At 41.0% G+C, this 15,470-nt stretch overlaps 2 protein-coding genes across 4 annotated transcripts in view; one reads left to right on the top strand and one right to left on the bottom strand.

Annotated features, from left to right (window-relative positions):
• Positions 1-15,470, top strand: part of ralgps2 (Ral GEF with PH domain and SH3 binding motif 2) — a 64,841-nt gene that overhangs the window by 37,420 nt on the left and 11,951 nt on the right. The gene's annotated exons all lie outside the window — the stretch shown is intronic.
• On the bottom strand, positions 6-14,679 carry angptl1a (angiopoietin-like 1a). The gene is made up of 6 exons (XM_029499360.1): positions 14,374-14,679; positions 6,012-6,269; positions 5,234-5,854; positions 2,611-2,804; positions 1,400-1,670; positions 6-1,267 (listed from the first exon to the last, which is right to left on the bottom strand). The coding sequence occupies exons 2-6, from the start codon at positions 6,199-6,201 to the stop codon at positions 1,080-1,082; spliced, it is 1,464 nt and encodes a 487-aa protein (XP_029355220.1). The 5' UTR covers positions 6,202-6,269; positions 14,374-14,679; the 3' UTR covers positions 6-1,079.

Below are 15,470 nucleotides of genomic sequence, written 5' to 3' on the forward strand. Positions count from 1 at the left end.
GAGTGCAATGTTTAAAAGGAATTTAATTTGACTTGTATGAAAACTGGCACTGAATATAACATTTTCTCTGTCCTCAAGTTAACTAGAGAACCACTTTGGAATTGTTGTATTGTTGAATTGTTGTTTTTGTGTGTGTTTACGCAAACTTCTGTTTGACTGTTATTAATGTATTTCTACAATGGATACAAAAAATGTTTAAAATTGCATTGTTACAGGACTAGATATAAAATGGCTATATTTACTATAAATACACTGATAAATAACAAAGACTGGCAGAGTGACAACATTTTGAACATTTGGCCTGAGTAGAATCACACCTCTTAAATTAACTTTAACAAACAAAGCCAAAGATATTTACACACCAAAGCCAGCTCAGCCATTAGCACGTTGAAAAAGCACATTGTCGCACATTGTCATTGAGTTCATTTTTTTCAGGGGTGAAGGAAACCCCAGAAGTCCAGACAAATCCCAGAAACACATAGACAGTAGGTGCATCAAGGCCTGTCCTCTAGTCATTTGTTTGTCAGGTATTCTCACTGGCAACAAGTTTTTTTTTTAATTGTATTATTGTTTTCATGATCCAAAAGTTTAACATTCTAGTACATCCAGTAGCCCTTGATATGGGAAACATTACCTTCAACAGGTCACCATTAGCTGCTCAGAAGAAATGGCATGTCTTAAGTAAATGGCAGTTTCTCTTTATTACATACTAAGTTCCAACAAGATTGCATAAAATGGGACACCTGTGAGTAATACTGAATGGCCCCAGGGAGGTTGATGGACCGTTCCTGTCCAAATTGAAAGATGGAGGAGAGTAGTTATTTATAGAAGGCAAAGGCATCAGCCTTCAGTACCATGTTTGAGTTCACTTTGGAGCTCGTCACAGACTGTTGGAGTCATTATCATCCGGCTATAAACACGCTGCTGTCCATTCCTCCATTTTAGCCGTCTGTCTTTTACAGGGCATAGTTGACCTATGGCAGGGATTCCTGGTCCTGCTTTTACAGTATTTATCTATGAGTGGATAAAGATAAGGAAAGAGACTGAGGTGCAATTGAAGGGAACCAAAGATTGAGATCTCAGTCAATCGGTCTTATCATGAGGCGCACTGATTTAAGGGAGTAAAAACCTCCTCCATACTCCGCCCAGAAGATTCCATCTTGAAATTTGCTGCGATAAACTCCTCCGCTGTACCATACGCCATTCAGGTTGGTCTGGCCACAGGCATTGTACCACCAACCACCCTTATGGAAGTGGGCACAGTTGCCTGTAGAGGGGCATAACATAAGGAAACAAGATGAGTGGGATAGACAGGCAAAGAGGGAATCACCCTTAGTTGTGTTGTTTGGATACAAAAAAACTGAGAATGTACTCAAAGCTCATCTAGCATCCAACCTACCAGAAAATGCATCCTTGTCCCGATCTAGTGTGGTGAACTGTTTGCCGTTGTGACTGCTGAAGGAGTCCCCAGCGTTGCCCTGGTAGGTGCCCAGCCTCAGCCTGTAACCCTCGCTCTCTGGCTCCAGGTGGAAGCTGCTGTACTCGGCATAGACCTTCTTCCCAGTCCAGTCCTCCAACTCGATCATCAGCTTATAGTTTCCCTGTTTCCCCAAGTTGTAGATATTGTCCAGTCCAAGCCAGTGCTCACCGTCTATGTTACCAAAGCCTCTCTATAGGGGGATAAGAAGAGCAGCGTGCTCCCTGTTAGCCATTTTCTGTGATCTGCATTAAAATCTTATTGCAACGCAGCACAGACCAACATAGTGGACTATTAATTTGAGTTAAGTGACACTTCGGGTTGCTGAAAGAAAATATTACTTTTCATTCTGTGGTATGTGAAATCACATCCAAAAAACACAAACAGTAAGGCAGAGTGAGGTTAAAAAAATATTATTGCCCTGTGCTGACTTTAAAGGAATCTGACCTCTGCATTCATGTAAAATGAAATCAAATCTGCTCCCTGTGAAGACAATACTGTTATGGTTGTGATCTGTGTTTTCTCACTTAAGGTGAATTGGTGGTGATTTGGGGGGGAGGGGGGGCAGAGCTTCACACATACATTTTTTGTCACAAGCACCATGCTTTTTATTTTTAAATCAAAGTTGATAACTGATGGGGAAACTTTCTCTTGCCTTTGCCTTTTCCAGCAGAGAAACCTATCAAATTTCACTAATTTTAAATTTCACTGGTTTCACTATTTTTGCTTTGGGTGTTTGTAAAAACTGTCTTCCTTTCTGCCAGATCTCCTAGATTCTGGAGTACATCTTAATTGCGAAAACTAAGACATGGGAAGAAAAGAATGAAATAATAATTTTCAGAGGGTTAGGAGTAAAGCTACAGTTCTATCAGCCCATTAGGGCTTTCTGATTGTGTGTAATTGTGTGATTTTTAGTGAAGGGAAATCTACTGCGAAACTATTTACATTTAAACGAGTGCTCGCCCAAATTAACTCCTGAGACTGGGTCACTTACAAGAGGCAGCGAAAAAGTTATGAACAGACATTTCTCTCAAACTTCAAAGATCAGGTGACATTTTCCTTTAAAGGATCACATTTATATATTTAATTAAAGGTCTTATTAAAACCAGTTGTTTCTTTTTCAATGCACCTACCTTGTAGTTCTCCCAATTCCGAAAAAAGTTAACTGAGCCATCTCTTCTCCTTTGCAACACAGTCCATCCTCCATTATCAAGGCCATGTTCACACCAGGCTTGGATGAGCCGGTCGCTCCCATCTGTCTTTAGCAGGTACATCCCACTAGTGGTGTGGCCTGCCTCTCGCACCTGGTAACAGTCCCTAAAGGGCCCTGGGGTCAGAAATGGAGGAGAAAAGTGTAAAACTAAGAGATTTTCAATAGAGGTTGTCCTAGTGGCTCTAATTTAAAATGGTTGACGTCCAAATTTTGTTGGCAACTTCTGATAAAAACTAAAATCACAAACTGCCTGAATCACAGAAAGTTTAAGTTTTTGGAGAAATGAAAGGCTAATGAATGCCTTGAAGTAAACAATTTTTTTGGTTATGCCAATGTCACCATCATCATTCTGGGGACAGCAGGCAAGATTCAAATGAGAGAGAACATTGAGAAGGATTCTTCACCCTTTGCTCTAAAGGATCTGCGGTCCGGAAATAAATTAAATTACACAAGCTTAGTCACTTGAACTTGTGTTTATCCCCAAATGACGCCATGTGGTTGCCCTGCATCTAGAGTTGAAGCAGCTGAACCTAAATCCAGCACATTTCCCCTTTTCCCCCCTATGTGAACGTGTTAAACCAGTATGAACACAGGCATTGTGAGGGGCCTCTGGGGCCTAAATGCCTATGGAAGATGATTTTCTCAGCTGAGTATGGGAGCACATAGGGACCTAGTGTAATGGCTGGTACAGGCACTTAAAATTCCCTTGTACAATCGTATATTTTGCCAGTCATGATATGTGTCCATCAGACCTGTCAGTAAGGGGGCTCTCTAACATATTCCCCTCTGTTACTGTCTTGTCAGTTTCTCTGAGAAGAGCTTTAAGAAACCGAGATTAAAAATAGATCCAGTCATCAAGTCTTCAAGGTTAAACTAGACCCAACTGTGGTTGGGAAATGTCTATTTACAGTAGCAGTGGAACTGCATGGAAGAGAACCCATTAGTACTTGTTGTTGACTTTGGGTGTGAAATTTAACAGATTTTAAATTTTGATTTACTGGAACAGTGTCTGAGCAGGGTACAATAATCCATGGATAATTAACAAAGGCAATCAAAGGGAAAGTAAAAGGAAATTAGGGAAGTAATGTTTCCATTCATATTAAAATAATGTGTTAAGTGTGTTTTATGAGAACAAGAGGTGGAAATATAACAATGTGCCATATTTCTTGTCCTGAAAATTAAAAGGTAAAGGATGATGTCAGCTACTCTTGGAAGAAAGGATGGCTTATTGCAGCTGTAATTATGCAACTATGATTAACTAATACCACACTGAAATTACTGTTCAACGAGGATTTGGGGAGGTAGTAGTGAAATAGTAGTATTGGCTGGAAAGTTGTTATGCACAGCTAAAAATAGAACAAGAACTTTAAATCCTTTTTGTCATCTAGAAGTGGATTTCCTGCCATTTTACCTCTCCAAACATTTTCTCACCTCTTCTGTCTACTCACAGTTGTTTGGTTTGTTTGTTTGTTGTTTTGTTTTTACCTGTCATTTTAAGTGCTCTTAGTAGGCTGAAGGTATTATAGAAGCGGTGTTTTACTGAGACTGGTTCCTAGAGGATCAATCTTGTACACTTTGTGCTATGACCCCCTCATGACACAACATTATCACTCATTCGGATTGAATTCCCACTTCTCAGTATTCTCTGTATGTTGATGTACTAGATAGAGGAAATATTCTTTGCCTCAACATTTTTCTGTGAACCACTTTTTGATATTATGTGATTTTTTTTTTTTTTTTTTTTTTCTCCCCCAGCCACTATTCAAGCAGCCTGCCTCTTATTCCTTCTTTTTGTTTGAGAAATATCCATGATTTCATCTATCTGTTATCTGTTTGTATAACCCCATCAGCATTACCCAGTGTCGTCTAAACGCAAGTCAAAATACGGCAGTCCTTACCAATTTTAGGGACTTGTTTGTGGCATTCTAACCTTGCTAATTGGTTTCATATTGGAGGTGATCTCTATCAGATGTTAGAATGATTGACTTTGTATGCAAAGAATAAAGAGAAGCCATGCCTTGCTCAGGATTTTTATCTTACACAATGTTTGGTTTTTTTTGCTGGTATGAGACCATTTCCTTATTGTACTTTGTTGTTATTTATTTTGGTCATAGAATAGAACAAATATAGTTCTGACTGAAACCTATACTATTATTTTCTGGATTATCTTAAGAGTTTTAAATGTTGTTGAAAGAAGCTTGACCCTCATTCTACTGATTAAGTGCATATGCTCAGTGAGGTGCAGCCGGTAAAGAATACCAAGAAGGCATCACTGGAATGTATGATTTCATTGCCTCTGTAGGATGCCAATGATGGGCCCACTATGCTTCAGCAGGTGTTGCTAGAAATAATGTTTGTATTGCATTCTGTGGGTAGTTGTGGTTTTAGAAGTTGTTCGTACGTTTAATTAGCGCTCTTACTGTTGTAATGGGAAACAACAAACATTTGATTTTGCTCAGCTTCCTTTAAAAACCCACCAGATTTCTCATTGTTTTATAGTGTTCATTCACTTATTGCTCCATTGTAGTGATATTGGTACATACCATCTGAGGTAAGTGTTCCCTGCGGTGGTGGAGGGTCGATCCCGAAGGGGTTTGCAGTAGGGGAGTCCATGCGTGATCCTCGGGGAAAGGCCCTGTTATTATTGTCCCTCTGTATCTCATTAGTGAAACGGTTATTGATGGGTATATTCTGTGGTACCACTTGTACCAATGGAGGAACCACGGGTAGCTCACTGCGCCCCATCGTCCTCATACACTGCTCCTCCAGTGTAGAGATAAGAATGGACTGGTTGTTGACCAGCCCGGCCATCATGGCGAAACGGGCCTCCAGTTCTTTATACCTGGAGGCCAGTCGCATCATCTCAGAGGTTACATTGAGGACGCGGTTCTCCAGCTGGGCCAGCTCAAGAGAGTTATCTCTCTTCCTGATGATCTCATGCAGCAGCTGCATATAGAGTTGGGTCACTCTGGAGTTCATGTTCCTGCTCTCTTTCCGCAGCAGCTTCATCTCATTCACCAAGTTACCATCCACATCCACCACCAGCTGCAGTGTCTCAATCTCACGTCGTTGCTTGTTGAGCACCTCCCGCACATCTGCAATGTCCATACGAGTTACTCTGTCCTTGTCTGGTTCAGGGCCTGTGGTGCTGGCACAGATTGGACCTGTTGACAGATATGACTTATTTAGGTGATTTACCAAAATTGTATAAGGGAAAGAGGCAAAAATAGATAGCAATGAAAGTTATATCCATGAGGAATAAAGATGGCTGCATGATGGAAAAACGCACATTTTATTGCCGAGATAAAGTGTCATTTGTACCTGTGATTCTCTGCTCAGGCACAAGAAAGGTGTAAGAACATTTTTTGGCATCAGGATCCGGGGGAGCTCGTTTAGTCCTGTGAACAGGCGGCTCTTTGGTCCTCCGGGCTTCCCTGGAACTCCTGCAGTAACTTTGCTCCCAGAGAGAAAGACAGAGGATAGCACACAGACCCCACATCAGCCCCTGCATTGCTGCTAGCTGGTTAGATGACTAGATGGACAGGTACCAGTGTTCCCTTCAAGTCCCTCCAGGCCTTCCTGCAAGAATACAAGACCGGAGTTATAGTTGGGAACAGTCACTGCTTTGTCTACAAAGTCTAATAAAGTTAATGTAGAATCACAGGGGTGCTGATTGTATATGTTTCAGGAGTAGAGGAAATTACTGCCAACAAAGTTATTCACATATATGTATAGGAAGCTAGTCTCACTACATGCAGTAGCAGATTTATCAGTTCTTTGTTCCACATATTGTTTGTGTGGAAAGATTAAAAGAGACAAACATCTTCTGTCCAGTCAAAAACAAGAGGTCTGCTTTCCATCCCACTCAGTTCTTCCACTGACTGACACCCAGGCTGTGTTAGTTTTCTTCCCATTAGGAGGTCCGATATGTGGTGGCTGGCCGTGCATTATCTTTGGTATTTATTCATCTTCCCAAGTTGTTGAATGATTAGTAAGCACTTTAATGGTCTTTCTGAAAGAAATCTTGCCAGAAAACTAATTTTAAGCATCAAGGAATTTATTGGACTGTTAACCATAGGAACATAGTTCTGGTATAGTTTTCTCTTTTGTATTATGGTTCCTGATCTCTCAACAGTTACTGCTCCTTTTCCTTTTGTACCCTTAATATCAGCACTGAAGGATGGGGATATTCTTGAAATATTAACTTCAAGCTAAAAAAAAAAAACACTTCCAGACCAGTCTAACAATCAAAGAAGGAACGTTCATCTTTCAGTTCTGTTGAAATAACATAAAAATGAGACACACTCTTCATGCTTTTGGTATGGGCTTATTGCCTCAGCATTGATTTATTTTCTTCTCTTTTCTGCCTCATCTTCTTTCCAGGGTTGCATCATGCAAAATCTCACGATCAACTGTCAGGACTTTTGTCTTTGGGTCCAGGGACACTTTAGTTCTCGGTATTGGGCCAAAGTAGCCTCCCTTCCCACTAAAAAGATTTGACTTTATTGTCCCATACAACTTATTTGTGTTGCATGTATCTACACATGCACAGTGTACCTCTCTGTAAAAGATATGCTGCCTCCCGGGAGATGGGTTGAAAATGCTCATTCCTGTGTGCTCACACATACAGTCTCTGCAGGGGAGTCGAATTAAGTCTAGAAAACAGTGTGTGCAATTTTCCTCAGCCTTATCTAATTTGAGGGGACCCTTGGCACTCCCTCATGTCTTTCTTATCCCTGATGATTCTGGTTGTGTTTCTCATCAGTGCACAAGCACAAAACCTCACATACAAGTGTGAACACTGCTCCATTTAACACCCTGACCTGAGTCCGCGCAAGGACAGAGGTGCCCAGTCCTTCTAATCCACTCCATCAGTCTTCAGTCTTTACTCAGTGCCACATCATTAAGTCCTACCTCCACCCTGAAATTCAGGCGCTGTGTCTCCCATATGACGCCATTGTGGTTCTTGAGGAATTCTGGCAATTCTGTCACTTGGACCAATGTGAGGAGGGGACTGGATTACAACTAGTCCTGCAGATCTCGACTTTGTATGTGCACTCTTGCTGGTATGCATAAATTTGTGAGTCCATCTGTAAGATTGAATACTGTGTGTGCACGACTGTCCAGGGACGTTATTCATTTTCATGGTGGTGTTTTTCCAGCAGCCTTTGTGTCTGACAGCATAACCAGGTACTGTATCCTTGCTGACCTCTATGAGAGCTGCTAATGACTTTAACAGCAGCATCAACAGTATCAGTTCTCAAGTGTATCTTCGCTTCGAAGCTATGTCTGGTTTTCTACTGTTGTCATGAGTTTCACACAGCAATGCTCAGCACTGACCACAGTTTAGGGGGGTATGACCAAGCCACGTAACATCACAGCTCATCTTTTTCCTTCCACCTCCTTCAATTTCCATCTTTTAGTCATGCTTTACATTTCTTTCTCATCCCCTTTTACTTATTTCCTTCCCTTTTCTGTTTTATTGAGGCTGCTTTCATCCTGGGTGGTGGTTGTGAGTAAGAGGGGCCTAGTTTCTTGAATGGAATCGTCGCTTATCAAAGACATTCTAGCAAATGTAGAGAGGTCACCAGTGTATTACGAATGTACAAGGTTTACAGTGCTTCCTCAGAACATGCTGAGAGCAGCTCCTTTCAAGCCCAACAAACCAAAACCAAACAGTGTTGAAGGGCTGTTTAGAGGAAACGATAAACTGCCCCCTGAGGGAGTAAAAACTTCATGCATGTGAATGTGCCACCCTATTTGACAAACTATATTTGTTAACCCATTTCTTCAGGAATAAATCACATTTGGTGCTTCTCAGACTCAACACCAAAATGAACAACAAACTTAAATCACTGCCTACTTCACTAGACGTTTCAGTTTACACTAGTACAACTGTTCAATTCCTTTATATATCTATGTATGTATGTGGGCAGTTTTCAGTGCACACACTGTATAAAAATGAATGTTTGCTTTTGGGTGCGTTTCTGGGGCAATATGAGTTGGCACTGTTCCTTTCCGTGCTTATACCCGAGCATTACTTTGTTGGTATTACATGAAGAGGGGCTTTTTTTTTTTTTTTTTCCCCCCATTTCTTTGTTTGTTTTTCATTTTATCTTGAGTCTCTCTTTTTTTTTTTTTTTTTATTACACTCTCATTCCTCCTACTGGGAATAATTATCATTTGAACAAGACACAATAATTTTTACTGTTTTTAATGTTCCTGTTGCAAAATAGGATCAGACACTCAGCAACATGTTTGCAACTCAGTCAAGTCCAAACAAGTCCAAGTCCGATTCTGACCATGTCTGGATAGCCAGCACAGTCAGCATCTTCATTTGTTTACCTCTCGTTAGATAGCAGCTGGCAGTGGCTGACAGCGTTAGCGTTTGTACTAATGCAAACTTGTGCTCTCTGTTCTGATAACTATGATATTAAAACACACAGATGGGCATGCTGACAATGTTAAAAACTTGACTTTCATCAAAGGGGGATCTTGAAGGTCATTAATATAACTTAGTCATCTTTGGATTTGGCCATATTTTGAAATTTGCCATATGTGTCAGCAACTCTGGCGTGAGGCTTGGTTTTATGGTTTTCTATTCAGTCTGTTTGTGGCATTCATCAGCTCTGCTGGTTCTTATTGATTCCAGCTCTCTCACTTGGACAGGAGAGACATTTTTTTTCCGAGGTCTGGCTTCTTTAGTTGTAATAATAATTAAAAAGCATAGTGCCATATTGACAGATCTCTGGAATGCCTCATGCACAAATAAATGCTCACTTTCCAGTTACTCTGCACAAATAGCCTTATTAGCACACATTTCCAGTAAACCGAAATCACACGCGTGTAATGTGCATATACAGTATGTGCTTGTGTGTGTAAGTGCGTGAGCGTGCAAGAGTATATGCACTTGTTTTATGTGAGGGGAGTGATGATGTACATGAATGCTTATCAGCTCTATACCTTAAAGAAAGACTTTTCTACTTGTCTTTGAAGAGGAAATGACCTGAGATTTCATTAAGCAAGATGGCAATGCTGCTTATTTCACTCCTAGACAGGAAACATTTGTTTTGCCTTGCTGGATAAACAGCATAATGAATGCTGGTTGTTACCTCAGGACAGCCATATGTCACATCTGTACCTTCAAGTTACACTGTTTGTTTTGGCATAAAGTCACATTTGATGTGAGCCAAGGCAATTAACTGTTTGATAAACTGGTTAATAAACAAGTGGCTTAAACTGCTTCCACGGAAAGCTGGCTTGCTGCAGGAGGCTAGAAGGGGAACCCTTTTAAGTCACTAAATGGGTCAAGTGTGCAACTGGGCAACAATTGAGCTATGAGTAATTTGTGCATTTTCTAATCTAAAGGCAAATTGTTGCTTGTTGTACCGCTTATTCATCTTAATTCAACTATGGGAAATAAAGTTTAATAACATGGAGCACAAGTGAGTTATTGATGTGAGTAAAGTTTTAAGCTTTTGGGTGCACGTTGCAGTAATAACTACATTATATTAACATTATCAATAGACTTAAAAGAGTATCTGTTGCGCTGAATGCTGGCATATGAACTTAAGCCCATGAAAATGTAAAATTGTTGTGTTACTGCCAGAAGTACCTTTTGGCTGCTTTGTGTTTGTTTCTGATCTCCTGGTCAGTGTATCTTTTGCAGTCATTTACCAATCCTGATGTGTCACTGTGTAGCTTGATGGATTGCAGCTCAACAAGTTTGGGGATTTGAGGGGGAGAGACTTGGACAAAATATATTTATATTTTAATAGGCAATGTATTTCCCAGCCTCAAAACCCTCGGCTTCCACTCCCCATCTGGTCCTCAGACTTTCCCACAACAAGTCCAAAATGCCCTGAAACACACTGCTCAGAAGAGAGAGAAAAGTAAAATGGGATGAGCAAAGGAGAGGACCAGCAATAAGCTGTTGCTCTGCTTTACAGGAATCTATCTCATCTGAGAACGGCTCAGCCAACTCTTATACAGACTGAATTCCTCACAGCACTTCATCCAAACATGATGTCATCAGCCTATGTTTTTGTGGACAGCAGAGGTACATGACCACTCGTACGCTGACCCTCAAACACGCTAATTGACTCATTGCATACTTGCTGACACAGTTGGTTACAGAGCAACATGCAGAAAATGAAGGCAACTGAAAGCTGAGAAATCATCTTTTCAGCAAATCATTGTAGGAAATTCTGTGTGGAGAAATGGCAAAGATTTGATGTTACTGAGAACAAGGGCTGTAGAGGATAACGCTGCATGAGTGGGGAAGTTGTAAAAGTACTGACATTGTGAAACAATTGATGAAATCAAAACAACAGCATACGCACAGAAAAGATCAGTACCATCAGGAAAAACTCAAAGGTTTCATCAATGAAACCAACAAAACGTCTGTGAAACTGCTACTACAGTGGAATGGCAAACACTGTGCTACATTATTAATGGTGTTTTTTTTTTATATCTCCACATTAAACTGAGCATGTTGAAAATATTAAAAAGGAAATCAAATGAGGTACAAAGAGCTAGAATAGGATTTTCTCAGTGTTGACAACAGCAGCCAGTAATTGAGACTGGAGCCTCCCCCTGAAATAAAAGAAAATGAAGGATGAGGTGGAAAAATTAATAGTGTGTTGGATTAAGATGTTCAGTTTAAGAGGAGTCTGGCCTGTGGGTAGAATACAAAACAATAACTTTCCACCTTCTGCTCTCTGGCTACTTAGTTGTCTACCTTCAGGAATCTATTTTACCGAAGAGGGATCACCCCCCAAAACATCCCTGCGGCTTCATGGGCTCCATCTGGTTTCCCTCTACTGTAGTGAAACTCTAAACATGTGGGTTGATGTTGGGGTCAGAGGTCCATGCGTCGGGATTAGGCTGCAGCCCCACTCTTCCTCACTCCCAGCCGTCTGCTCAAGAACCCCGCCAATCAATTGGTCTTTGTGGAAAGTAGCCCCCAACCCCCTCCTTTCTCCAGAAGACCGTCAATCTCTAGCTGTCTGACTCAGTAAAGATAAGGAATCTCTGCTCCCCCAACACACTGCTCCATCTCCCTATGACTTATCCCATTACCTCACCAACACAGCCTTCTTAAACTCTACCCTTGTAATTTATTACGCTGGCTGACAATCAGCCTTCCCCCTCTGTTCAGGTGCCGTTTCTATCTGATTATATTAAACTTTTCAAGTGGTACACACAGTCCTGCTGAGTTAGGTCAGGGGATAGAGGAGAGCCGGGGGGGCTTTGCTTCATTTATAGCATTTTTGTAGATGTTTGTTTGGCTGAATGGTGTGAATTTTCAGATTACTCATAAGCACTCACACGTAGCTGTTCTTGGATTTTATTTCTCCTCTGTCACACTTCACCTTAAGTTCATACCTCTGACTGCACATGCTTTCTGTTAGTTGAATGAGCACACCCACACACATTGCCCACTGGCCCTTCTTTGTTGCATGCCTCTACTTCGCTTGTCTGTTTATCTCGACCTCCTGGCTGACCTTTTCCTCCCTTTGGTGACCCATCCATTCAGCTGTGTCCAATCTCTCATTAGGGGTATTCTAAATGAGCTTCAGTGCAGCTACATGCTTTTCTTTCAAATTTTACTTCAGACTTGCCCAGAGTACTTTTAATATTTCATAGCACTTTACTTCAAAAATGCTGCAGCTAGCTGTGTGACTCATAATGTAGGGTTGAATTTTAAGTGATAAAATGTGTCCAACTTGTTCTGCTGTGTTGAATTTAACCACACGTGTTCGGCACAGTACAGCAGCAGTATTTTTTTGGACCAGCCTGTGTCTATATCCTTAGTGTATGTATGTAAATGTTATCTGTGTCTGCTTCTATATGTGGCTCTGTTTTGCTGATAACATCAGCCAAGCTATGCCTCATACATCTGTATCTATGAATGGTCCACACATAGCCCCAGGTTAAACAGTGAGATACAGCTGGCTGCATGCCCGTTGCCCCCACTCCCAAAAAAATAAAATGCAGTTAGCTCATGTCGGCTGAGTGAGCTATCAGTCTCCTGCTGGTTTACAGCATAGTCTGTGACAGGACAGCTAGAAAGGGGCATTGGTGAAACGGCTGACAGCCCAAATAATGCTCTAACTGAACACTATTTATTGGCTTGTTGAGGGAGTTTTAAAACCTTAAAATAGCAAAGACATCAAACAACCTCTCTGCTGTGATTTACATTCCAGGACGAAGGTTAAGAGAAAGTTTGGTTTATGTATGAACTGGTAGTAATGACCCATTTAAAGCTTTTTCACAGGCCTGTCCCACATGCTCCTAACTTTCAGGTGAACCTGAGGGCCAAGCGTTGCTGCTCAGCACAGAATGTTCTGGACATTTCTTGGATAGCTGCGCCTGCTCTCTATCTTTAACTGTCTCTCTCTTTTTTTTTTTTCTCCCCAGCCTGATTTATTGGCGGCATTGATACTTAGATTTATTACTCTACAAGAAAAACGAGCAAAGTCATGAAATGTTTTTTCAGCCATTTGCCACAACCTCATTTTGACTTTTACTCTTTGAAGGTACAAATGTGTCTGTGCGCAAATGTTTCTCACGGTCATTTAGGGCATCTACAGATGTGACTTTGTAGTGAAGAAACTGTTTTCCCTAGATCCCACCAACAGACCCAGACTTAAATGAAAACATTTGAAGATAATTGTGACTTGGTGATATGGAAGCGCACCGTATTGATGCTATTAAGTGTTCAAAGCTTTTGCCATCAAGGCAAGGCTGTGACTGAAGTGTTTCAGGTCCATTGGGTATATTTGATCAAAAATGTGGTTAGGATTGGGTTACATGTAGCATAATTATTTTTTTATTATTTATTTTTTTTTATCTGACCCAGTAAAGGGGACTCACAGAAACAGACAAAAACAGAGATTCCACAAACTCCAATGTATTTTTGTCCATAACTATGTTGCTGTGTGTATAATATTATTGACCTAATCAGGAATCTGGCAGGTTAACCAGACTCCAGCCATATACCCATTAGCAGCTAGGTGCAGATGGTGCTGTATTAGGAACCCAAAAAGCCAAGAAAAAATAAACAAGCTAGGCTGTAGAGCTCAAATCTCTCCATCTGATCACATCAGCCTCCCTCAAGTGTTTCACTGGAATGCTCTACTTTCTTCTCTCCCCCTTTATCTTTCTGTAGCTGTTTGAGGCGTAGTGTGAATTTGTGTGCAGTTGGAAAGAACATGCAGAGACACCAAGGACTAAAACATTTTTCATTATTTGGGATTGTTTTTTTCCCCCTAATATTATTCTCCTAAAAAATTTCCCATTGCATAACCTGCATCACAGTGGAAAGGCCAAAACCACAAAGCACCATAGTAAATACATTCAATCCAACACAGATGTCATTCTACATATGCTTTGTAACCTTTTCCCCTCCTCTGTGATGTGTTAAACATATATACATGATACAGCTCTCAGTATATTTAAGTCCTCAGGCTCTTGAGGAAAGCTAAAGAAGCATTGCTAAATGTTTCTGTCTGCAGCTGCAGCCTCCAGTCACGAAACGTCCTAACCTCTCCAACCTCTCAGCCAGAGCTCTCACAGCTGCCTAGACATATTCACTTATACATACATCTACACACATACACACAGCATCTCACTGACATATTCAAGAATCAAACTTGGAATAAACTCAGACAACATTTACCTTTTTGTTACCAGTGGTGTGAGGGGGGGTGTGTGTCTCCTGCAGTTATAGTTTCAACTGTGTATTAAATTGTGTCTTCACCGAGCTGCAGTGCTCAGGAATCATCTCTCTGCATCTCTGTCTCTCTCTTTGTCCCAGTCTTCTGAGGTCTTGCCCTTCACTCACTCCTTCTGTCCTGTAGCTGAAAATTACAGTACAGACTCTTTTGTCAAGGCCCTGTTTCCCAAAGATGTCCTCGTGTCTGTGGACTCAGCTGTCCCGGGGCTTAGGCTTGTGCATGGTTCAAAAGCTGGCCACTTCGACAGACTGAGCTCTGTCGACTGATGCTTTGACTTTTTCACAAAGGATGGGGGAGACCAGAGGAGGGGAGGGAAGCCAAAGAGGGAAGAGAGGGGAGGAGAAGGGGGATGAGGGTGTGGGAGTTGGAGATTGCCTGTGGTTTTTTTTTTTTTTTTTTTTTTCCCTTCCTTCCTTTTTTTTTTTTTTTTTTTTTGATTGGCCCAGCCTACCTCTGATGTCACTCTGATGGAAAAAAGACAGCAAAAGAGAATAACAGAGTTGGCTCATGAAGTTTCCCATCCTCAACAATGGCCTTGGTGATTCTTAGGAAGAAGAAGTGGATTCATTGCAAAGATTTGATTTGTTTGAATTTGAAAGTGATTCTGCTGAGTTTGGAGCACAGTGTTGAACTGCTTCGGTCCTTTCTTACTCAATTGCAACACTCAATTCTCCTCCTTTTTCCTTTTTCCTTGGAAGAAGAAGTGATTGTAATGCTCCTGAGGTTTCTCTGCAGCTTCCTGTTTTTGTGTTTCAGTATGTGTGGGCCAGTGACAGAACAAGGCAGATGGGGTTAGTTGATTAGTGCTGTTATCCCAACTCAAGGTGTACTCTCATTTTGTGAAACATTGCACTGTGTTTTTTATTTATTTATTTGTTTTTATTGAAGAATCTGACACATGACTTTTGGATAATTTACCATCTTAGGTTCGTCTCTTGATCATTTGTCATATGAATTTGGTCACATGTAAATATACAAAGTGTCTATCCCATAACCATAGGCTATCTGAGCATGCATCTGTCTGTGGGTGTTCAAGGCA

The sequence above is a fragment of the Echeneis naucrates genome, chromosome 4 (assembly GCF_900963305.1).
Source record: "Echeneis naucrates chromosome 4, fEcheNa1.1, whole genome shotgun sequence".
In the NCBI taxonomy this organism is placed as follows: domain Eukaryota; kingdom Metazoa; phylum Chordata; class Actinopteri; order Carangiformes; family Echeneidae; genus Echeneis; species Echeneis naucrates.

What these genes read in the sequence shown, in the direction of transcription:
- angptl1a (XM_029499360.1), bottom strand. Translation starts at nt 6,201, where the DNA reads ATGCAGGGGCTGATGTGGGGTCTGTGTGCTATCCTCTGTCTTTCTCTC. An exon ending in GGAATTGGGAGAACTACAAG is followed by an intron (nt 1,671 to 2,610) that starts GTAGGTGCATTG and finishes ATCCCCCTATAG; the next exon opens with AGAGGCTTTGGTAACATAGA. An exon ending in GGACAAGGATGCATTTTCTG is followed by an intron (nt 1,268 to 1,399) that starts GTAGGTTGGATG and finishes GCCCCTCTACAG; the next exon opens with GCAACTGTGCCCACTTCCAT.